A 24797-nucleotide genomic window follows, 5' to 3' on the forward strand; every position below is an offset into this window, starting at 1 on the left:
TTCCATTCACACAATTAGTAAAAAATATGAACAGAAGAAAGAAATATTTCTTCTTCCTATTAATCTTTTTCCTTATTTGTCCGGTTATTTACTTGAGGAAAATTGGTGTGTTTGACGCTGGTTTTACGATAAGTTAGGTAATTTCATATTATTTCTCTTGATTTTCGAAATCTTACATTTCAGATGTGTTTTACGAATACCATAAAACTAATTGATGACGAGATTAGTAAATTTGCTTGGTCAGTGTGAATTAGGACCACTTACATAAAACCAAGTTGTAAGGTACCAGTGGGTAAACATTCTGGTTAGCGTTTTTTTAGCGAGTCGGTTTCCTATAGGATGGGGTCGCTAACCCCATACCCAACCCTCCTCATTTATCCGGGCTTGGGACCGGTAGTAGCCCCTAGAGGAGCTGCAGGCGGAGTTGGGTAGATATTCACTGTCATGTTATTCGATCCTCACCTCAGACTAAATGGTGTCAGTCATATATCAAGAATTATTAAGATTATTTTAATTCATGGAAATCTTTGTGTGCAATTAATGTTCTGTGAATTTGAATTCCCGTTTCTGTCCGCCGAATTCCCTCAATTCAATGGCATTAATTTTTTGTAATATATATCTCTTGTAGTGGACAAAACCCCTTCTGATAATCAGTTGTTTCCCTAATTTTTTGTTTCTAGGGGAAACGAAAAAAAAATCATTTCCTAGTTGCTAATCTCTTTAATTATTCAATTCTAGAAATACATATTTTATTACTGTTATAATAACAAATACCTAGTAACAAAGGTTTTAAAAAAAAGAAAATTGAATCAGACAAAACAACAATCTATACTCACTCATGTATATATGTTACATAATGAATTTGAATATAGAATAAATGATAACACTTTATCATTAAAATAAAAATCAATAACATTGATTGATTAAAAAAAGAATATAGTTGTCACGACAACAAAATGGAGAAAAAAATAAGATAAAGAATAAAATTTCATATTCATATTAATACCATTCTATGTTGTTTGATTCAACATTTTGCAAAAACAAATGTTTACATACTACTTAATTATGGATAGTTTTTTCTATGAATGAAGAGAGATAGTTGGAAAGGATTCAATTTTTACAAGAATTCTTTTGTTCCGTAATAGAAGGAATAACACATACGGCTGTATTTGCATGATGTATAACATAATCACTAACACTACCCATAAATGTACGTTTAATAGCACCTAATCCACGACTTCCAACAATTAATAAATGTACATTATATTTTTCAGCATTTTGTACAATAGCTGCACCAATATGATCTACTGATTCATATAAAAATTGATATGTTAAATTATGTGCTAAACAATCGGCACTATAATCATTTTCTAATTCACGTACACGTTTAACATTTGTTTGTACAAGATTTGACCATTCTTCACTTGGTATACTAATTGGATTAGATGATGATATAGTTGGTAATGAGACAGGACCAACGGCATGATAGATTGTCACAGAATCATCTGGTCTTTGTAACCATTTTAAATAATAATCAAATGCTTTTTTTGAATGTTCTGATCCATCGATAGCAATTAGAACAGATCTTGAACCAATTGGTGGTATTTTTGAAAATCCTGATGGTCTTCTCTCCATATCTACATGAAATTAATAATAAATGGTTGTAAGGTGTTTCACTTTTTAAATATAATCAGTATTTATAGTTGTATGGCTGCATATATATATTTCTTCGACCAATCAAAATTGAATAAAAATAAAATCAAACTGTAATCTGATTGGATCTTAAATGTTCAATCAATTTTATTGGTTAATTTTACTTCTCTAATGATTGGCTGAAATTTCTTGATTTAATATTATCTTTCCCATATTTGTAATATAAGATTACATAATATCTATGATTGTTAAAAATTGGTTAAAAGACATTTTCTACCCCCATTAATACATTTTCTTTTTGGTAAAATTAAATCTAATCAATAAATGAAAATAAATTAATTAAGACAAAATATGGATTGATTTTCCTTTATAAGGTTTCCTCCCAGCTCTATACAGCGGTTATAATATAATGTATCGATGATTGAACAAATTCGAATATGAATGATCATTGGTATTATATATAGGAATAAGCATATATAAAAGTATTTGAAAATCTACATCAAAAATAGGAAAGGGTCAAATAGAATTCGAGTATTGATCAAATGAATTCCGTAAAAATGACAGAAAATCTAAAGAGTTTGAATGATCTTAAAAATTATAAACAAATATGGATAGTGGATAGGAGTGGAATCCAGTTTGGAGCGCGTTTCGTCTTATTTTGGGACTCGTCAGCTGGATGTATCTGTATCTCAGAGTTGATGTTCAATCTGGGACTCGAACCCAGTGCCGTTCGCTTCAATCGCCATCGCGTTATCCACAAGCAAGAGTCTAACAGGACTCAGTAGCTGAGTAGATAACGCGATGGCATTTGAGGGGAAAAGTACTGGGTTCGAGTTTCAGAGTTAACATCAACTCTGAGGTGCAAGTAAATCCAGCTGACGAATCGCAAATAGGAGGAAACACGCGTCAAACTGGATTCTAACGCTAGCCACTATCCATTTTTGCTTACAATGCTTGCGAATTAAGGCTATATCGAGGCAATACACACAGTATGCACATATGGCCAATAAGAGACTGACTAATTGCAGTTCTATGCATCAATGGGAAGATTCAAACAAACAATACCAAGTAAATTCGATCTTAAAAATTGTTTGAGTGAAAGTTTTAGAGCATTGGAAAGATGACTTTAAAGTGAATAAAATAATGGTTAGCTAAGCGAAGATGAAAAAAATGCAAACATTAATCATAGTATTAGCTTAGGAGATATGAGAATGTTTGATTGTTTAAATAGCGAACTGATCTTAGTTAGACTATAATTGAAGATCTTGAAGCACTGAACAGTTGTTCTGTCCTACAACCTCCGTAAATCCCCTTGTACCAATAATAATCTGGTACTCCTGGAGTTCTATTAAGAAGCCGTAACCAGTATATTTCAAGCATGTCAGATGTGAGGTATTTATCCCTTGTAGGCTATGGATGAGGGTTGCTCATTATCGCGAACTGAATGGAATTTGACATGTGTACCGTTAGACATCTTTCTAGTGGTTCAGAGATTACTTATCTATTTGTGAAACAGAAGGTTCTTGGTCCGATTCCTAGTACCACACTCATGGACGCTCACTTCCGAGGAGTCCTTTAATAAAACATAACGTCTATCTAATCCTTCCAGTCTTTTAACTATTGATCTATTAAGATAAGTCAGTGATTTAAAACTATGAAAATAATAGTAACAACAATAATGATGATTATAATTGGATATGATTTTTATCATTATCATGCAATAACTGATAAATTGACATTCATCTCTTTTTGAATTCATAAATGAAGATTGAATTTTTTGATATCAAATACTTCAGTAAAACCTTAAAATAGTTACTTTTTTTGCATGCTGATAAACTGAAATAATTCATGGACATTAAGGACGTCTCCACTATCGATTAAATGCCGAATTACTGGACAATTTAGGGTTGTAACATCTTTTAATATTGAAATTTTTTAGAACGTTATTAAAGAATACGAGCATGCACTTTCCACTCCGTTCTTCCGCTCCCGAATGCCAAGCTCCCTCTCGAAATGCTATCACATGGCTACAAGTATATAGCCTCTACCAGGGAAGTCCTACTCACTGCCTTCTCACGAAATTACTGTTGTTTACGAAATTCAGAGGACGAAAAGCCAATGTCCGGCACTTTAACCGGGTTGGTGGAAACAGAAAGTCCATCTAGGGAAATCGGAAAACCCTGATTCCAAACAAATGGTGCACATGGGCTCCATTATCATGAGGGAACAAATGGCGTATGAATCAATCATTTGTCACCGGGTACCATGGGACTGCATCTCCTCACGATGCTCCTGTACTGCCTTGTGGATCAGACATTTAGGTCAAAGGCTCCGGTTGTGGCCCCCTAAGAAAACCACCTGCTTCCGTTTGGGCACCTGGGCAGTATCACAGCCCTCACACAAATCAAATGAGATTTGTACGGCGCATACGTATCTGGTACTTTTTTGTACCAATGTTCATGTGTCTAAATAAATAAATATATAAATCAAAGTAGATAGTCTAAACGAACGTATGTATATGAACCCTGAAATGAATCTTTTTGTCTACAGAAAAAAATAACTTCACTGAATGACAAGAAGTTAAATCGTGTTGACAAGCTTTGACAAGAACAAAACATTAATTTAAACGTACTGGTTGATCACTTCTACCTACCTAATAACATTCAACAAAAGTTAGCTACTTAAAGTTAAGTAAAAGAAATTTCATGTCATGAATGCGTAGATAACAACCAAACGTTAGTAGACAGTTCACTAAGACAGTTGTGTAGTGAATGAATAATTCCACTGACTTGTTATAAAGTAGCCTGTGCCTTCAATTTTCTCATTGAATGCTAATACCATAAATGAAATGTGAATAGCACATTAGATCATAGGAATAGATCTATTTACTGAATGGACATAAATTCTGTTACAGTAAAACACCATACACAATACTCCATACTAGTGAATTGATAATATTTTGACGAAATAAAGGATAGAAGGGTCTTATAGTCAATAAATCAAGGAACAAGAAACAAACTTAATGAACGATATGGTTCATGTTAAAATACAGTCATAAAAGACTTTTTTCAGCGAAGACAGTTCATCTCAATTCATTAAGTTGCGTAGTCTCGAGAATTCCAACTGGAAGGTTTTTCTGGACCACCCCTCCACTATTACCCCTACTCTCAGAGTTGAAACTTGATGTATCAAGTTGGAACCGCTGGAATAAAACCAACAAAGATTTGCTAGATTTTCTACGTTGCTGACACCAGATGAATTATTGTCAGTGTACCCGAACATACATTATTGATCTTCAACATCAAAAGATTTGGTGTAATCACTGATCGTTAACAATCCTTCAAGGAAAATTTTGATCGAATATAGTAAGTTCCACAACATAATAAGCTTATAAAAGCTATGTTTTGTAAGTAAAGAACAGTTTTATCCTCACCAAAGCGTTTAAAAACCCAACCGTTTTCACTCATACTAACATCAAGACAGATTCAAGGATGAACTAGATTGATATAAGCCTCTTTGAGAATGGTATTCTCCAACTTCAGTCCACCTGCAAAGTAGACTGAATCATGAAACATTAGTCAGTTCCCTCTTTTTAGTTAGGGGCACCTGGACAATATACACTACCGACCTCATAGGAGGTCGAACTCGGGACGTTAAGAACCCACAGCCGATTTGATAATACCGAAAGCACATAGTTGAAGTACATTGTTTAAACCAACTAAAAAAGTAGCACGAAGAAAAATGATACAAGCAAACAAGAACAGTGTGATTATAATAATAATTTCATGCTATAAATGTATGTTTCAGTTCCAGTCAAATCAATGTTCTCTAACTATAGAGTCTGGAAATAAAACTGTTTGTCATATGACTATTAGGTTGGATTGATATCATGAACTGATAATTATCATGTTCTCACTAGTGACTGGCTTCGAGATGGATTTCCTAGAGCTCTAGTAAGAAGTCGTGACCAGTGCAGTTCAATCATGTCTGTTGTAAAGCAGTTACTCACTGAATACAATGTTGGACGGTCGTCCAATTTCATGGATTGATTCAAGTTAAACATTAACACCGTTAGATACCGACTCAGTGGTCTACAGGTTAGGAGTTCACGCGCGAGATCCAAGATCTTAGATTCTCGTAGTGTGTGCTGAATCGTAGATGTGTACTGCTGAGGAGTCCCGTAACAGGTCGAAACAGCCATCCAGTGCTCCATGTTTTTTATACGATAATTTCATTAGCTGATAAACTATTTGTGTGTGTGTGTGTAGAAATGTTGAAAAATAGTCATATGTTTATTAATCAAAAGGATTATCATAAATATAGCAATAAAAATGTACTGAATTACTTTTTTGTTTGTTGTAAACATTCTGTAGAAAATGTACTTTCTTTAAGTAACTGCATATTGTCAATAATGTGTAAAAAGAAGATTAAGATAAACAACATGAAATACATTGGACAGTAATAAAATATTGATCATTTAATGATGACTAAGGGAAAAAAAGCTGTTTTGTATTGATTAGGTCTTACATAACTTTGTGTTAAGATAATCTTTAGTGCCGACACCATCCCCAACCCTCCTCTTTTATCCGTGCTTGGGACCAACAGTAACTCTAGAAGACCTACAAGCGGACACACACACAAATAGTTTATCAGCTAATGAAATTATCATATAGAAAACATGGAAGCACTGGATGGCTGTTTCGACCTGTTACGGGACTCCTCAGCAATACACACCTATGATTCAGCACATACTACGAGAACCTAAGACCTTCAGTCTCGCGCATGAACGCCTAACCTGTAGACCACTGATTCGTTATCTAACGGTGTTAATGTCTAACTTGAATCAATCGTAAAAAATACCTTGTCAAAAAACGTTAACCAGAATAAGCAGTTTAAAATCGATCGTCCAAGTTGAAGGAAGAATTATGATGCCTCATAATGAAAGCCGATATTCTTCGAAATTCACGAGACTGATGTCTCTTCTAACAACCAGAGCTACAATTTTTATAGGTACATGAAATGTACGGACTTTGTGTTGACAAAATTTTAGAAATTATTTAGGTACATCCTGCTGATGAGTCCCAAATAGGACGAAACGCGCGTCCTGGATTCCACTGCTAGCCACTATCCATCTTTGCTGACCATGCTTGTGAATTAAGGCTATATCGAAGCAATACAAGCATAGTATGCACATATGCCAATTAGAGACTGACCAGTTACAGTCCTAAAAACATCAATGGGAAGATCCAAACAAACAATACTAATTGAATTATTTATAATTGTTCAGAAAATTTTCTAAAAAGTTATTAACATGTTATGAGATAATCTTCAATCATTAACAATCTTGAAAAATACTTATAGAAATCTAAAAAGTTAATTTATTACTAATGTTGAACTCAGATCCTGAGTTCGAATCCCGCAAGGCGAGATCGTGGATACACGCTGCTGAGGAGTCCCATAATAGGACGAAACGGACGTCCAGTGCTTCCAGGTTTTCCATGATGATTTAACTTCAATTGACTCATAATTTCAACTATGAAAATATACATTCAACTTTTGTTGTGCATTGCCAGGCATTGTTTTTCTTAAAAAACAAAATTTTTCTTTATAAGATGTTCTTTGTTTTCTTTTTTTCATGTCACATGATAAGATTGAGTTTCTTTTTTTCAGAAGTAAACAAACCTACGTTTATCAATATTAGATAAAAAACAAGTTCATTATTCAAATGAACAATCTGTATTAATAATTAAATTCTGATAGATATTTTCAATAAGAAAACAAAGTTTTTCTGTAAGCAAAGATGGATAGTGGCTAGCAGTGGAATCCAGGATGCGCATTCGTCCTATTTGGGACTCGTCAGCTAGATGTACCTGTATCTCAGAGTTGATGTTCACTCTGGAACTAGAACTGAGTACCGTTCGCTTCAGATGCAGGCACATTCAGCTGACGAGTTTCAAATAGGACGAAATGCGTGTCCTGGATTCCTCTGCTAACCACTATCCATCTTTACTTACCATGCTTGTGAATTTAGGCTATATCGAGGCAATACGCACAGTATGCACATATGGCCAATTAGAGACTGACCAGTTGCAGTCCTAACACATCAATGAGAATATTCAAATAAACAATACTAAGTGAAAGTTTTTTCTATGTTTTATTTCTAATATAATACTTAGCTTGCGAAAATGTTTATCTTCTAGTCTGATGACATCGATTATAGTCATATGAAAGAAAACTGATAACTAAGAATAACTTGAATAGTTGTTATGATCTGATTCTAAGTTATATAATGGTTAATTGTTGTTCATGAGATTTGAAGGTTCTGAGTTCGATTCATGGTTGATTTATGGATACATAATGCTGCTAAGCTCCATACTGAAGCGAAAAAAGTTGTCCAATTCGCCTTCATTATCATTGGTATTTCAAATAGGACAAATAATGGACATTCAAATTGAGAAATTTTCACATAAATGAATTAACGTTTGAACAATGTACCATATATTCATGATTCCTCTGTACAGAGTTGACTGGATATAAACAAGGCTAGAGCACAACGACATTGTAGTTTATGATGAGAAATTGCCTAAGTATATGGCTTGTACATGATTGTTGATCATAAACTCTTACCACGATTGATTTAACGAAAACGCTCTGGATATATTTCAAAATCTATTGGCCAGTATCCTTATAAAGCAAAATTCATGCAAGACGTTTATGGATTGAGGTTAAATAGTATGAATTGACTGAAATGAAGTGTAGAGTTTAGGTATTTGAGCAAGAGATAGAAATTCCTGGAGTTAGTTTACGCTCGCGGCGTCGTAGATGCTCGATTCTGAGAATTCTCACACTATGACGAGACGGCTGTTCAATGCTCTATGGTCTCAAACGGTGGTCTAATTAAGATTGGTTTATGATTTGAAGCTATCAAAATTCTACTACTTCCAAAAATCCTCTTATACTGGGAAGTTTAATGTTTATTAAATTGTCATTAAAAAATCACACAATTTTAGTTAAAAATAAAGTGTGAAAAATATGAAGGACAAGCCATATATATATATACTATTTGAATTCAAGACCCCGCCCTATGGATTCGAACCCAGGACCTAACGGCTTCGCGTGCGAACGCTTGACCTCTGGACCACTGAGCCAAATTCCAACGGAATTAATGTCAAAATCCAACTAACTCACAAAATCGAGCCACTGTCCACCATTATCTTCAGTGAGTTATTATCTCACAACAGACCTAGTTACGGTCTGGATGCGTACTATTGAGGAGTCCCATACTAAGACTAAACGGCCATCCAGTGCTTCCAGATTTTCCATGGTGGTCTAGCTTTAATCGACTCATGAATTCAACTATTGAATTACTATAATATCCACAATCCATTGTGAATTGAATATCTTATAGAATATCAAATGTCCCCTAGAGAATATCATCATTTCATTATCTCGAATGGATCAATGTTAAACCACAATTGAAAACGTGGAAGCACAGAATGGTCGTTTCGGCCTACCATGGGACTCCTCAGCAGTGCACATCCACAATTCTGCACGCGTTGCTCGAATCCAAGACCTTCGGTTCGCACACGAACGCTTATCATGTAGACAATTAAACCAGCATCCCACGGTGGTTATATCTTGAATTCCCCCCCATCCACCAGGCAGTTACTCATTGAAGACATGATGGACGGTCGCCTAATTTCGTGGATCTATTCAAGTTAGATATTAATACCGTTTGATACCTGCTTAGTGGTTTACCGACTAAGCATTTTAAGCGTGAGACCGAAAGTTTTGGATGATATATTTATTGAAATCAATAGTTGATTTGATTGATGATCTTTTGTGTGACCAGTCGAAAACTTGACATTTCATCTCCTTTCTATTCAGACATTTAAATTTAACCACTTTTTTATATTCCTTTATGTCCAATAGGGATTTCAAATTATCGATTAATTTATTTCATTAACCAATTATAATGCTCATAACAACTAACCAATCATATTGAAGTATCTAGATTTAGGTTCGTAGCCGGTTGCTGTATTATACTATATAGAACAATTGACATTTGTCAATATGCTTTTCCTAATTACTTCTAAATTACAAACAGCAAACACAAATTAAACTCAATCAGAATAAGGATTTATGAACATCGTAGCGACTTTAATAGTTGAATAACTACGATCTTCACAAACTCTCACTCTGATAATGATTATGTTCTCATTAATGACTAGTTTCATGATGATTTTCCTAGAGTTCTAGTGAGATGGCCAAACTGGTGAAATCCAATCCGTGTCAAGTGGAGACAGTTGTCCATTTTAGGCAATGAATAAAATGTTGCACAAGATCATGGATCGATTAAAGTTAGACATTGACACCGTTAGATGCCAGTTCAGCGGTCTAGTGTTCTCTTGAATGCTGTTAGAGGTATGAGGGCAGTTATCACTGCCCGGTCGCCCACACCGTGGAGAGGTTCATCTAGAGGTACCTGAAAATGAAATTGGGTTAGAAGTGGTCTTAATGACCTGAGAGAGTGACCACAGTGCACAAGGGACAACTGCTTGAGGTCTGTCACACACGACCTTTCTGTGGGTAATTTTTGTGTTAGCTCCATTCTTTAAAGGACCTTACCGCCGGAGACGGATATCCGTGGGATATTGCGAGGTGTGCATTTTTAGGGTCGACCTTTTTTAACTCCACCCCTCCTTGTAGGAAGGCAGCATCGCTGTTATGCTGGTTGTCTGAAGGAAACACCTTACTGATGTCACACCTCTGTACAGTCAGCAGTACGACTTCGCCTTCGGACCTTGGGTTTGTTGCTTTTAGTCTTACCGCTCTTCAACCGACCTGTCTGGCATGGTAGGACCTTGAGAAACGATTGTTCTAGCCAGTATAGCTCGATTGGTTCATCATGATAGGCAAGCCCGACGACCACGTCAAGGTAGCAGCAACGGTCGGGTTCTCAATGTTCTAACAACTTGTCCATATCGACAAGGTTCAATCATATAGAGAATGAAACAAAGTAGTCAGTAAGAACGTATCTATTTACGGAAATAATTAACCCTGTTTTTTTTTCATAGAAAATTTCAATCCATTATTCAATACTTTAGTTTCTTTTTATTTCGTGATTTCAAATTTGGTGACATAATTTTTTTTAAAAAAAGGAAACAATCTATTCAAACCTTTTCATTAAGAAAGAAATGATTATCCAGCTTAGAAGGAAGGCTGGCTCCATATCATTAGTAGTAGTATTAGTTAGTAGTATATATATTGATTTCATTCATTTTGTTAGTCTCTCCCTATCCATTCATAATAACAATATATAATTCCAAAATGGAATATTATCTAGATCAAGGAATCTGACAATAATAATTAAGGGAGTAGCTTATATATATATATATATATACACTTTATTTATGGTTAGAACAGATGTGGATATATATTCAGAAGAGATGAACACGCCTATATATGTATCCATATATACTCTCTTCATTGATTTGTTTGTTATTCCTATTTATAATCCAAACACAACTGATTGGTTCATTTCATCATCTTTATTCTATGAAATATGTACATGTTTATAAAGAAGCAAAGATGGATAGTGACTAGCAGTGGAATCGAGTTTGACGCGTGTTTCATCCTATTTTGGACTAGTCAGTTTGATGTATCTTCATGTCAGAGTTGATCATCATTCTGGGACTCGAACCCAGTTCCTTTCGCTTCAAACGCCATCGCTTTATCCACTCAGCTACTGTTTTTTATTTTATTTTATTTAAACACATAATTATTGGTACAAAAAGCACCAGATAAATATGCGCCGCACAAATCTCATTTGATTTGTGTGAGGGCTGAGATACTACCCAGGTGCCCAGACTGAAGCAGGTGGTTTTCTTAGGGGGCCACACCCAGAACCTTCGACCTAAAGGTCTGATCCACAAGGCAGTGCAGGAGCATCGTGAGGAGATACAGTCCCATGGTAGCCGGTGACCAACAATAGGTTCATACGCCATTCGTTCCATCAAGATCCTGGAGCCCATGTGCACCATTGGTTTGGAATGAGGGTTTTCCAACTCTCCTAGATGGACCCTCCATGTCCACCAACCCGTTTAAGGCGCCGGACATTCGCTGTTCGTCCTATCAATTTCGTAAACAACAGCCCCGCCACGAGAAGGCAGTGAGTAGGACTTCCCTGTCAGAGGCTATATATTCGCGTGGCCATGTGAGAGCATTTGGAGAGGGTGAGCGGACTCTCCCCACTCTCGGCCGTAGGAGGGCATTTGGGGGCATTCAGCTACTGAGTCCATGTTTGCTTATAATACTTGTGAATTAAGGCTATATCGAGGCAATACGCACATATGTCAATAAGAGACTAACCAGTTGCAATCTTAAATATCAATGGGAAGATTCAAATAAACAATACCAAGTGAAGATATGTACATGTTTAGTTTAATTATAAATGAAATTTATTTCATATGGTTGAGATCATGAGTCAATTGAAGCTAGATTCCTATTGTGGGACTCCTCAGCAGTGCACATCCACAATCCCACCTCGTGAGTTTCGAACAGCTATCCAGTGCTTCCAGGTTTTCCATGGTGGTCTAGCTTGAATTGACTCAAAATCTCAACGATATATAATTACTAAAAGGTCTCCATTATACCCCCTTCGGATAAAGAAATGTATTTCATTTTGATAAAAGAAAAATACCATAGTAAAACTAATATAAACTATAAAATTCCATAGAAACATTGAAAGTTTACATTTTAAAAAAACGAAAAAAAATTTATTTACCAACTTAATTGATTAATGTAAAAGAGATTGATTTTTTGGTAACTCAGTGTATTTGAAGATTATTCAATTAAAAAACTAGGGTTGTTACTATGGATTGATTTTTAGTTCAACATTAATTAATATTCACCATATAATGGATGGAATCCTGAAGGCCAAAGGAGAAGAGGAAGACCAAAGAACACATTACGCCAAGAGATTGAGATAGATATGAGAAGAATGAATAACAACTGGATAGAACTAGAAAGGCGGAGGACAGAGTGGATTTGGGAATGCTGGTCGGCGGCATATGCTCCATTGGGAGTAACAGGCGTAAATAAGTAAGTAAGTATATAACGAGTAATTGTGTTGTTTTAATATGAAACTCTTGCACAGTTTGTATCCAAAACGACGTTAAGAATTAAATTTAAAAGACCCAGATTCAGATAAAACACTGAATTCTTTAGTCTACAGATAATAGTGCTTGAAGTCACTAACTTCTAGTCTGATCCATGTTGGTAGATGCAGACTACCTGGTTGGGGTCTGCGTGACTATCGTAACCAATGGTTGGAGACTCTAGGTGACATGGCTCAGAATCGATTACAATGGCGTAGGTGTATACACTCTTTATCTTCGTTCAAACCATGAGATTAAAATTGCTTCATAACTTTTTTCCTTCCTATACTATATCCTTATATACAACCTATTTTTTATATACTATCACCACTAAATTAACTACTTCTATGAATCCGGTGTTCATCTTATTATGCTAACGAGGTATGGCAACTTGGACCGATGCATAAATGTGCCTGGTCCTACATTGTAGCTGACTGACTGATAGATAATAGTACAAAAACTTTGCATTTCAATTGTTTCATTATATAATGCAAGTATCATTGGTTATGCCAGTCAGTAGCCATTACCGATGTACAGCAGAAGTTCAAAAACTTTTCTCAACATTAGTCATTAACTTTAAAGGCAGTGTAAGAACAGAGAACCCTAAAGGGCCTGACTTGTATGAAATGGTGGTAAACAAGCATTATTGAAGAATCTCAAACTTAAATCAAGCAGTTGCTAGGTTTTCAGTTAGTATCTAGCTTAATTTTATCAATTATATGAACTATTCTCTTCAATCAGATTCCGAAATGCAGGCAATACTCTCGGATACAATACAGCATGCATCAATCGAATTACACTTGACGGAGAAGCTTTGAAAGATGTGAAAACCTTTACATATCTAGGGAGCATCATTGATAAACACGGTGGATCTGATGCAGATGTGAGGGCGCGGATCGGTAAAGCAAGAGCAGCATATTTTATTATTATTAATGGCTTTATTCAATATTATAATCTGGTACAATATAGAATTCTCAGCACGAGTTATTTCAACAAGTTTTTTTTACCAAAAAAGAAACAAAACAAACAAAAAAAAACAGAACAGAAATAAAAAAAAAGGTTTAAGAAAATCTGAGTTTATACAAATTATCGAATTTGAGGCATGCTTAAGAATACAGGTTATTTACCAGGTCAACTCTAACAGCCTGTTCGTCACAAAGTAAATTTGCTATGTAAGGTATTACAGAACTTTTATATATTTGCTTGCGTGCATGGATTTTAATGTATTTACGTCTCGTTCTACCAGAAGATATACAAGGAGAAAGATATGAATGAAGCGGATGGTTAGTATCTAATAAGATAACACCTGCCAAGAGTTTGCAGGACTTAAGATGTCTATCCACAAGCATATTAACAATGACTTCAAAAGATTCACCACATACCTTGCAAACTGCCTTCAGCACTCTACGCAAAATAGCAAAGTCTTTTCTCAAAAGCCCGGGAAAGAATAATGGAGAACAATATAAAATAATAGGTAATATGCAGGAATTTACAAATTGTAAGAGTAAATGGCGAGTAATCCCAAAAGCATGCAGCCTCTTTATGTAGTATGTCAAACGGTAAACTTTTTTCGATAACAGTAAAACATGAGAAGACCAAGAAAGATCAGAGGAAAAAGTAACACCAAGATATTTACAACTGAAGAACACCTGGAACTCAAAACATTTGTCAACCAACACCAATATCAGAATTTTTAATACAAATGTCAAGACAGTTCTATTGTATGAAGTGGAAACCTGGAGAACTACAAAAGCCATCATCCAGAAGATACAAGTGTCTATTAACAGCTGTCTACGCAAGATACTTCGGATCCGATGGCCAGACACTATCAGCAACAACCTAATGTGGGAGAGGACAAACCAGATTCCGTCCAGTGGAGGAAGAAATCAGGAAGAAGCGCTGGAAGTAGATAGGACACACACTGAGGAAAGCCCACAACTGCATCGCAAGGCCAAAGGAAAAGAGGAAGACCCAAGAACACATTATGCCGAGAAATTGAGACAGACATGAGAAGAATGAACAAAAGTTGGATAGAACTAGAAAGGAAGGTCGAGGACAGAGTGGGTTGGAGAATGCTGGTTGGCGGTCTATGTTCCATTGGGGGTAAAAGGCGTAGGTAAATAACTATCAACATAAAAATAACATCTTAGAAATCAAGTAAAAATCCATCAATTAGAAATGAAACACATAGAATTAAATGTTATGAGACTTCATTAAAATCAGTCAAGCAACAGAACCGTAAGATGACTTCGCTCACTATTTTCATGGCGAATCGCAAATATAGTGTCACTGTCTGTGTTTCTGAATTAATTGAAAACTAGCCTTAAATTAAGTTAGGCCAAATATTTGGTTCTAAAATGGTACATGTAACCAATCAGCTTACATCACTCCGCATAGAATAATAGAAAACCTCAGAAACCCAAAATGATGAGGTTGGTAAATACTAGACCATGACCAGAATATAGATAGATGCTTTGAAAAGAGAGCCATATGATTGAAAGAGTAATTCGACTTCAAGCTTGAGTGACAGACACAAAGCGACATAATGACTAGTAATAGGACCCGGTATTAGATCGAGATAGGTCGTGACTTCTGCAAAGTTGGTCACGTTTATCCAAGCTACGACATGTAAGTCTTTATTAATCACTTAAACAACCTTACTACACATCTGAATATACAGAAATCACGAACTAGTACTGTAACATATTTTGAACGCGGGATTTTACGAGTGATGAAGTAAGTGATAAATTCGCAGTGGAATTCTTCGGAAGAGAGAATAAATGAGATAACGAAATAGTAATGATGCACTAAACCGATGAATTAATACCATGACAGCATAAATTGAATTAAAGGTACCAAAAACGTCGGTCAAAATACATAAATCAAAGAAAACAATGGGTGATATTGAATCATATATTTTTATAGCATAAAGCTAACATTATGAAAACTGGGACCAAAACCTTAGCACTAATGCCTAACCCTAATCTAAGAAAGTCACTGGATATTGAGAAGTATTTTTTTTAAAACAAAGTGTCTTTTTAAGCGGGGATGGACGGTGAGTAGCAGTGAAAACGAGGACGCGTGTTTCGTCCTAAACATCAATGGGAAGATTCAAACAACCAGCACATATAAATTAAAATTCACCCGATTGCACTAGCCATTGGCTATTTGGATTCATTGGATAAGTGGATGTCGCGTCGGTGTATAAACAATTTAGCATGAATTTCGAGTTCCAGAGTGAACATCAACTCTAGGATCCAAGTATATCCAAATAACGACTCACAAATAAGACGAAATACACATGTTGGATTGCATTGCTAGCCACTATTTATCTCTGATAATAACGCGCACGACTTATTATTATTATTAGCTTTATTCAATATTATATTTTTGGTATAATACAGGATTCTCAGAATAAAGTATTTCAACAAGTTTCCATTTTTCACTTCTTGATTAACCCTGGCGTTAAATATTGAGTGGTCGCCAGTCATATGTTAGCAGTTCAAGAATAGACATTCAACTAATGTATATTCCTTTTGATGCATATTGCCAGTAACCAGAATGTCTCTGATTGGGCTCTTTTGTAACTTGTACAGTGAAATGTCGTAAACTTTTCACAAACGCACCTGAAATATCTAGATGGCAGGAACAAGTAGCCCAGATATTCAAGCACGTCGCTTTGAAGTATTATCAAGTTGATACACATGGAATGCACATATACCAAACGAAACTGATAAATTGAAGTCTTAAACTTCAATGGAGAAATCTAAACAACCGTTACAAGTGAATTATAGATGACTTTGCTTTATTCATCTAAATGACTAACAGTATTCACTGTTAATCTTGTTTTTTTTTTAATTTTTTATTTGAACACATAAATAATGGTACAAGGGGGCACCAGATATATGTCAGTCAGTCAGTTACAACGTAGAACTTCGTACGTACGTACGTACATCAGTTCGAGTTGCCATACCACATTAGCACAGAGATCCAGTTGTCGATTCAAATCCCATAGTGGTTGAAGAAGTAAGAGTATAAGCATTATGTGAAATATTAGGGTTTGAAGATGTTATTCAAGGAGTATAATACGGTGAAATAAATTTAGAAAGAGAAAAAGGATAGGGACATGAGGAATTCAGAAGATTAGAATTTGGGAGAACACAAAGCGTGGATGCACCTTCGCGAATGCAAACGATTTTGAGCCATGTCATTCAAGGTCTCTAACCATCGGTTGCTATCATCTCGCGGATCCCAACCAGGTAGTCTACACCTACCAGCATGACTCAGTCCACTTGTCAGTGACTTCATGGATTTATGCCACATTTTGGTCTGGCCGCCCTTAGCTTTCTTCCAACCTACTCCTACACCATAAAACATTGCATGTCGGTGGTTGGTGGTTGGGCATACGTAACACATGTCCCAGCCATCTCAACTGATAAAGTTTCACTACTCCATCAATCGATTCACCTAGTACCCGTTTCCTAACAACTGCATTACTTACCCGGTGGTCCCAGGATATACGAGCAATGCTTCGAAGACACCTATGATCGAATACTAGTAGCCTACGAATATCCTCTACTCTTATCGGCCATGTTTCACTGCCACAAAGTAGGACAGAACGAACTGCTGCACAATAAACCCGTCCTTTGGTTGCTAGACGGATATCTCGCCTACGCCATAAATGACGCAAGTTGGCGAAAGCTAGACGAGCCTTCTGTATCCGTGCTGAGATTTCGTCACACACCAGACCACAAGGGCTGATGAGATTCCCAAGATAAGTGAAGCAGTCAACACGCTCAACTAATTCACTCCCTATCATTAGTTCAGGTGTCGATGCAACCCAATCCTGAAGTAACATTTTGCACTTCGAGGGAGAGAATCGCATCCCGAACATGCCTGCATTGTTGCTTATAGTAGTCAGAAGACTCTGCATTTTGTCAGCGTCTTCACCAAATAAAACTATAACGTCGGCGTATTCTAAGTCAACAAGTGAGTCTCCCGGTAAAAGTTCAACTCCAGGAGATTGAGATGATGAAAGTGATATCTCTAAAAGCATATCAACGACAAAGTTAAACAAGAATGGGGGGAGTGGACAGCCCTGAGAGATATATGTGCGCCACACAAATCTCATTTGATACTGCCCGGGTGCCCTAACTGAAGCAGGTGGTTTTCTTGGGGAGCCACATCTGGAGCCTTCGACCTAAAGGTCTAACCAACAAGGCAGCGAAGGATCGTAAGGAGATGCATTCCCATGATAGCCAGTGACCAACGATTGATTCATACGCCATTTGTTCCCTCAGGATACTGGAGCCAGTCCATGTGCACCATTGGTTAGGAATCAGGGTTTTCCAACTCACCTAGGTGGACTTTCCATGTCTACCTACCCGGTTAAAGCGCCGTACATTCGCTTTTCGTCCTCTCAATTTCGTAGACAACAGTAATGCCACTGTGAGAAGACAGTGAGTAGGACTTCCCTGGTAGAGGCTATATACGCGTGGTATTATGAGATCATTTCGAGAGGGAGAGCAGACTCTCCCCACTTTCGACCGTACCAGGGCCCAAGATACATGTCTTCAACAGTAAACATTTAAAAAAAAGAAAAAAAAATCTGATAAACTGTTATTTATTTGTTAGTCTTATTATATAAAATGGAGAGTAAGTTAAAAAAACAAACGAAAAAAATTACAAAACAAAATTAAAACAAAACAAAAAACTGAGAATAAGAAATAACAATTTCTGTAGAATTCCGTATGTATGTGCATGGTTTCATGCCAGATCAAGGTGATGTTCACCAGTTGAATCTTGCTTGATCAAATCATATTCGTTGTGCGCTAAAGAAACTGAATTATCCATCAGCGATATGGTGTGTGTGTGTGTGTATTTGAACAGTAAGGTGGTGGAGAAGATTTGTAACTCAGGTGGGTAAACAATAAGGTAGCTAAGGCAACAATATACAAATATATAAGTACAGTTTTATTGCATATACAAACTGTAAAAGTGAGGGAGGGAAATGAAAAAAAAAGCATAGTTTCAACGTGAACATGCAATTTCAGTAAAATAATTTTGTAAATCTGTGATAGTAAATTCAAGATGGATACCAGAATCAGGATAACATTGTTGAATTAAATTACTAAAACGTAAACATTGTGTAATAAATTCTGTTTGTATTGACCGCCAAACAACCTGAAATTGAATAATAACAAGAAAAAAAAGAAGGATAGAAATATTAGTGTTGGACAAAGAAACAAACGACACCATTGAAGATTATTACACATTGATGATGTCTCGCTTTAAGTTAGTTAAACTCTGTACAACATGATTTTCAACGACTCAAATAAATACAGACAAATACAGGCATACAGATCGACCTCAGACCAAATGAGCTAGGTGGTAACGTCTTAGACTTTAAAGTTGATACGACTCAAGTAGGATTAGTCTCATTCACCAAAAGAGTGTAACCAGGCTCAAAGTAGTTATCTCCTGGGTGCAATGGTCACATTCTTAGGTAATCCAGACTACAAATAATCAAATTTTGTCAGGTATTCCAATAAAAAATATCCTTCTACGATTCTAGAAAGCGGAAAGAGACAATCGCCTACAAATAACATTGATAGCAACTTGAGATTACTTTGACTAACAACTTTTAATTGTCATTTTTGGTTTGTGAAACAAAGAATCATAAAAACGAATTTAGTTCTACAAAGCAGTTAACACAACTGGTAATACCAAAGCGATAATACCCAAGGCATGCAATCCGCACTTAATCAGTTGGCAATCAGTGTCCGCAGGTACGGTATCTGCTTTGCACCCTCCAAGTGCAAAGTACTCCTACAAGACTGGCAGGATTCTCATCCTGTACTCACCCTGGATGGTGAGGAGATCGAAGTAGTTGAGAAGTTCGTGTATCTAGGTAGCTATATAAGTGCTGGTGGTGGCGTGAGTGATGAGATTGATGAACGTATAATGAAAGCCAGAGCGGCTTATGCCAATCTGGGCCATCTTTGGCGCCTTCGTGATGTTAGTCTGGCTGTAAAAGGTCGGATCTACAACGCGTCGGTGAGAGCAGTTTTGCTCTATGCTTGTGAAACCTGGCCTCTCCGAGTTGAGGATGTTAGACGTCTCTCTGTGTCCGATCATCGTTGTCTCCGAAGGATTGCTGACATACAGTGGCAACACCATGTTAGTAATGCAGAGGTTCAGCATCGTGTGTTCGGGTGCAGACACGATAATTCAATTGGTGTCACCATCTTGAAACATCGACTTCGGTGGCTTGGACATGTTTAACGAATGTCGTCCCAGAGACTTTCACGACGTGCATTATTTGCCGACTCTGGGACTGGTTGGAAAAAGCGGAGAAGTGTTCAATGTATGACATGTTGTCGTGGTATGAAAGAAAGCTACCAAGGACTGGCTTCTGTTGGTCCTTCACGACTCCCTGGTTGGGGTCCGAGAGATGGTGCAACACAGTGGCTAGAGACGTTATCAGATATGGTTCAGAATAGAAGCCAATGACGATCCTGCTGTAACCTTCTTTTACTTTCTGCATAAAGAGTGGTTATAACCTTCTTAACTGAGAGAGCTCTCCTGGTTGTATATTTTAGTTACCCTCACCATTATTTTCTTTATATGCATCCCACCCCTTTCTCTTCCCATTTTCATTGTTTTGTGTGGCGCATATATATCTGGTGTCCCCTTGCACCAATATTTATATGTTTAAATAAATAATAATATATTTTAAAGATTGTTAGGATATTCACAAGAATATCCCAAAAATTATCTCGAATGTAAAATGGTATGTTTTCAGACTCTTCACATAATTCGCATGTTATTTCCTATTGGCCATTATTTACAGTGTCCTAACTATGACTTTCATGTGTCGTTTCCCTATTGGTCAATTTTGAGTCGTCCTAATTATAACCTTCACGTGTCCTTCCTTTCCATTGGTTACTGTTAATAGTCATCGTAACTGTATAAATATGCCTTGTCTGTAAACCATTTTTGTTCTGCTGCTGACCCCATAAACAATTCTCATTTAACGGCTGTGTTCTGATTTATTGGAGTTGGGGAACAGTATTGGGGTCGAACTAGGATATCTGAATTTGGTCAATCGGTAGAATTTCGCGTAGTCCTATCGCAATACCCACGCTATATTTCGCATTATAACAATTTGGCGACGGAGATTTTGCAAACAAGTTGCTGACTAGCTATGGATCCAGTTAAATTAGAAGAATTGTTCAAGCAACAGCTGAAGCTGATGGAGATGCTTACTCAGACGCAGATCTCTTCCCGAGTCTCATGTACACCAACAATCCCTCAATCAGTCGACGGTATTACCAGTAGTATTTCAGAGTTTCTTTATGATCCTGATGCCAATATTACATTTGATACCTGGTTCAGACGTTATGAAGATCTTTTTAAAGTCGACCTTGCTGACAGAGATGATTCGTGGAAGGTGCGTCTTCTCCTTCGAAAACTTGGTCCATCAGAGCTTGATAAGTATTGCAACTATATTCTACCGCAGAACCCACGAGACCGTTCCTTCGATGCCACTGTTCAAACTCTCAGTCAACTTTTTGGTGACCATCATTCACTTTTCAATACGCGTTATCGCTGTTTAAAACTGGTCATGAACGAGTCCGATGACTTCTTAACCCATGTTGGCATTGTCAACCGTGAGTGCGAACGGTTCAAGCTCAAATCCCTTACCGACGACCAATTCAAATCCCTCGTATTCATATGTAGTCTTCAGTCACCCAAATTCTCCGACATCAGAACTCGATTGCTGAACCGCCTTGAACAAGACCCTACGCTGACACTTAATGCAATCGCCGACGAGTATCAACGCATTGTCAACCTGCAGCGTGACACCACTTTGGTCCAATCTGGGGGCTAGGGTGGTTGCGAAGTTCACGCTGTCCAACGTCAGAACAAATCTCCGAGATCAACAACCTGTGGTCCTACGAAAGCCAATGCTCCTTCTTTCTCTAATCACTCCAGACCGGTTCAGAAGAAGCCCCCCTCTCCATGTTGGCACTGTGGAGCCTGGCATTATGTGAAATTTTGTCCATTCAAACAGCAGGTGTGCGATCGCTGTCATAAAGTTGGTCACAAAAGCGGTTTTTGTCAATCCCATCGACCCAATAGCCGTCGAAATGAACAGACGCAGCATCGTTATCCTAAAAAGCCGGTTCCCTCATCAGGAAGTTTAGCAGCAGTCTTCCACACCCATGCCGCCACGCGACGCAAATTTCTTACCCTCTCAATCAATGGTCAGCCAGTTCGATTGCAGTTGGACACTGCATCAGATATCACTATTCTGTCGAAAGATACTTGGCGAACCTTGGGTCAACCTCCCATCAAACCATCTTCGCAGACAGCCGTTAGTGCATGTGGTGGTCATCTCCGCCTTCATGGTGAACTTAATTGCTGTATTTCGTTCAGAGATACAATCTTCAACGGAACGTGCTACATCACCAAATCTCCTCTCAACCTTCTGGGTTTAGATTGGTTCGAAGAACTTGGTCTTGCCAATCTTCCTATCAGCACTATCTGTAATCAAGTACAAACTCCTGCTACTACACAACAGCATGCTACAGACCTCCAAAATCGATTCATCGAACTCCTCCAGCCTGGTTGGAAGCTACGAACAATCCATAGTGCGATGGCACCCAGGCGAGTAACCCGGCAGAATCCCCGAATGCAGAACACTAGAATTCCCTACAAAGTTGGTGCGAAAGTGTATGTTCGGGACTATAGACATGGGTATGATAGATGGATAGAGGGTGAAGTCGCAAAGAGACAGGGGAAGGTCATGTATGAGGTCAGAGTAAACAAAGAAATCTGGACCAGGCACCATAATCAACTAAGGCCAAGAGAATCCAAGGAAAAAGTTGAAGTTACGAAACGCATCCCACTCGATTTATTACTGGATACTTTCCAACTTCCGCCAATACCTACAACGGAGGCAACTCAGTCATCTAATCAAGCAGAACATTCTTCAAGTTCTCGGTCGTTACCTCGAAGGAGGTCGGCACGCAAACGCAGAAAACCAAAGAACTTTCAGGTAAACCCACGATTGCGTCGCTATTAATTTTTTCCAAGGGGAGGTGTTAGGATATTCACAAGAATATCCCGAAAATTATCTCGAATGTAAAATGGTATGTTTTCAGACTCTTCACATAATTCGCATGTTATTTCCTATTGGCCATTATTTACAGTGTCCTAACTATGACTTTCATGTGTCGTTTCCCTATTGGTCAATTTTGAGTCGTCCTAATTATAACCTTCACGTGTCCTTCCTTTCCATTGGTTACTGTTAATAGTCATCGTAACTGTATAAATATGCCTTGTCTGTAAACCATTTTTGTTCTGCTGCTGACCCCATAAACAATTCTCATTTAACGGCTGTGTTCTGATTTATTGGAGTTGGGGAACAGTATTGGGGTCGAACTAGGATATCTGAATTTGGTCAATCGGTAGAATTTCGCGTAGTCCTATCGCAATACCCACGCTATATTTCGCATTATAACAAAGATAAATTGAAGTGAAGGTTGAACAACAAATAGATGTTAGACATGACACAAATATTTTATAATTAGCATCGATACATCATCATCTATAATCAGCAATCATTACTTCTTTTTTGTTGTTGTTGATCATCAGTGAAACCCTAACTCTAACAGAAAGAAATGATGGTCTTTTCAAAATAGATATCATACTTATTATTATGATTAGTGTTAGCAGCTTTGTTAACTCTTGTGTTTCTATCATTTACACCACCATACGCACACACACACACAAACACATATACACCTTAATTATGAAATATGATGATAAAGATTGTTAGCTATGGGAATTAAACAAAAAAAATAGGAAAATACATAGATACACACACATATATATATATATATACACTTACAGGAAATAAATTTTCTTCATCCGATAAATGTTTTTCAACTTTTTTACATAAACTTTCTAAACCATGTTTTACCTAAAATTTCGAACGATCATGAGAGAGAGAGAGAGAGAGGGAATAAAGAAACAAACATATATCAACGTTTTATTGATAGAATATGATTCAATCAGGTGTTTCACATTGAAGAGGACTTGTCATTATCAATAATCAATATGATAAATCTTCGGATTGAATGATAGATTCGGTTTCCTAAACTCTTCTAGTAAACCCCCCCCCTCGGCTAAATCTATACACAGCAACTTGAACACGAGAGAAAAGAAACGAAATATGGAAAAAAATAGCTTTACTCTAAAGGTTCGTTTATATACAGAAAATCTAGGATTTTTATAGTAGTTTAGATGGCTTTGAGTTTCTGGAAAATTCAGGAAAGCTACTAAACATACGTAGCAGTATAGATAATCATTTAATCAGGAACTCGAAATGTGACTTTTCACTTTCTAGATGTTTCTGGTAAAACTTCCAGTGAATGCTGACTGGAGAAAATGTTTCCAGTGTATCCAGAGGCTTTTTTCGAGGAGTTTTCTGGAGATTTCAGTTGAAGTTAGACATTAACACCGTTGGATGCCGACCGGCTAAGTGATCTATAGGTTAGGTGCTCTGGCGCGAGACTGATAGGTTCTAGGTTCGAATTTTGCGAGGCGAGGTCGTGGATGTGCACTGCTGAGGAGTCCCATAATAAGACGAAACGGCTGTACATTGCTCCCAGGTTTTTCTTGGTGGTCTAGCTTCAATTGACTCATGCTTTCAACTATGAAAATACTACATACTTCTTTCTTCTCAAAATGATATTAGTTATAATTAATTAATAAAATATTATCATTTATTATTCAGATACTTTTACATATGAACCTGATAATCTAAGTTATGTAAGTTAATGAGTGAACTATGTGATCTTTGTGTGTTGATATGACGTATCAAATTTCATATTACTTTTGATTAATTTATTAACATTTTCATTAAAATACATTCAATCATAGAAACAACAGTGTTAATAGAGATATAGTAGCGAT

At 37.0% G+C, this 24797-nt stretch overlaps 1 protein-coding gene and 1 non-coding gene across 2 annotated transcripts; both read right to left on the bottom strand.

Annotated features, from left to right (window-relative positions):
- Positions 1-703: 703 nt before the first annotated feature.
- Positions 704-1667, bottom strand: Smp_001000 (hypothetical protein). Its single transcript, XM_018795200.1, has one exon. It carries the CDS (start codon positions 1633-1635, stop codon positions 1111-1113), a length of 525 nt encoding a protein of 174 aa, XP_018649536.1. The 5' UTR covers positions 1636-1667; the 3' UTR covers positions 704-1110.
- Positions 1668-11336: 9669 nt separating this feature from the next.
- Positions 11337-11405, bottom strand: Smp_tRNA_00879_Gln_TTG.1.1. The gene has a single exon. It is a non-coding gene (tRNA).
- Positions 11406-24797: the final 13392 nt, after the last annotated feature.

Source organism: Schistosoma mansoni, chromosome 1 (genome assembly GCF_000237925.1).
Source record: "Schistosoma mansoni strain Puerto Rico chromosome 1, complete genome".
NCBI lineage: Eukaryota > Metazoa > Platyhelminthes > Trematoda > Strigeidida > Schistosomatidae > Schistosoma > Schistosoma mansoni.

Bases quoted from the DNA above. Each gene is read 5' to 3' on its own strand.
- Smp_001000 (XM_018795200.1), bottom strand. From the start codon at position 1,635: ATGGAGAGAAGACCATCAGGATTTTCAAAAATACCACCAATTGGTTCA.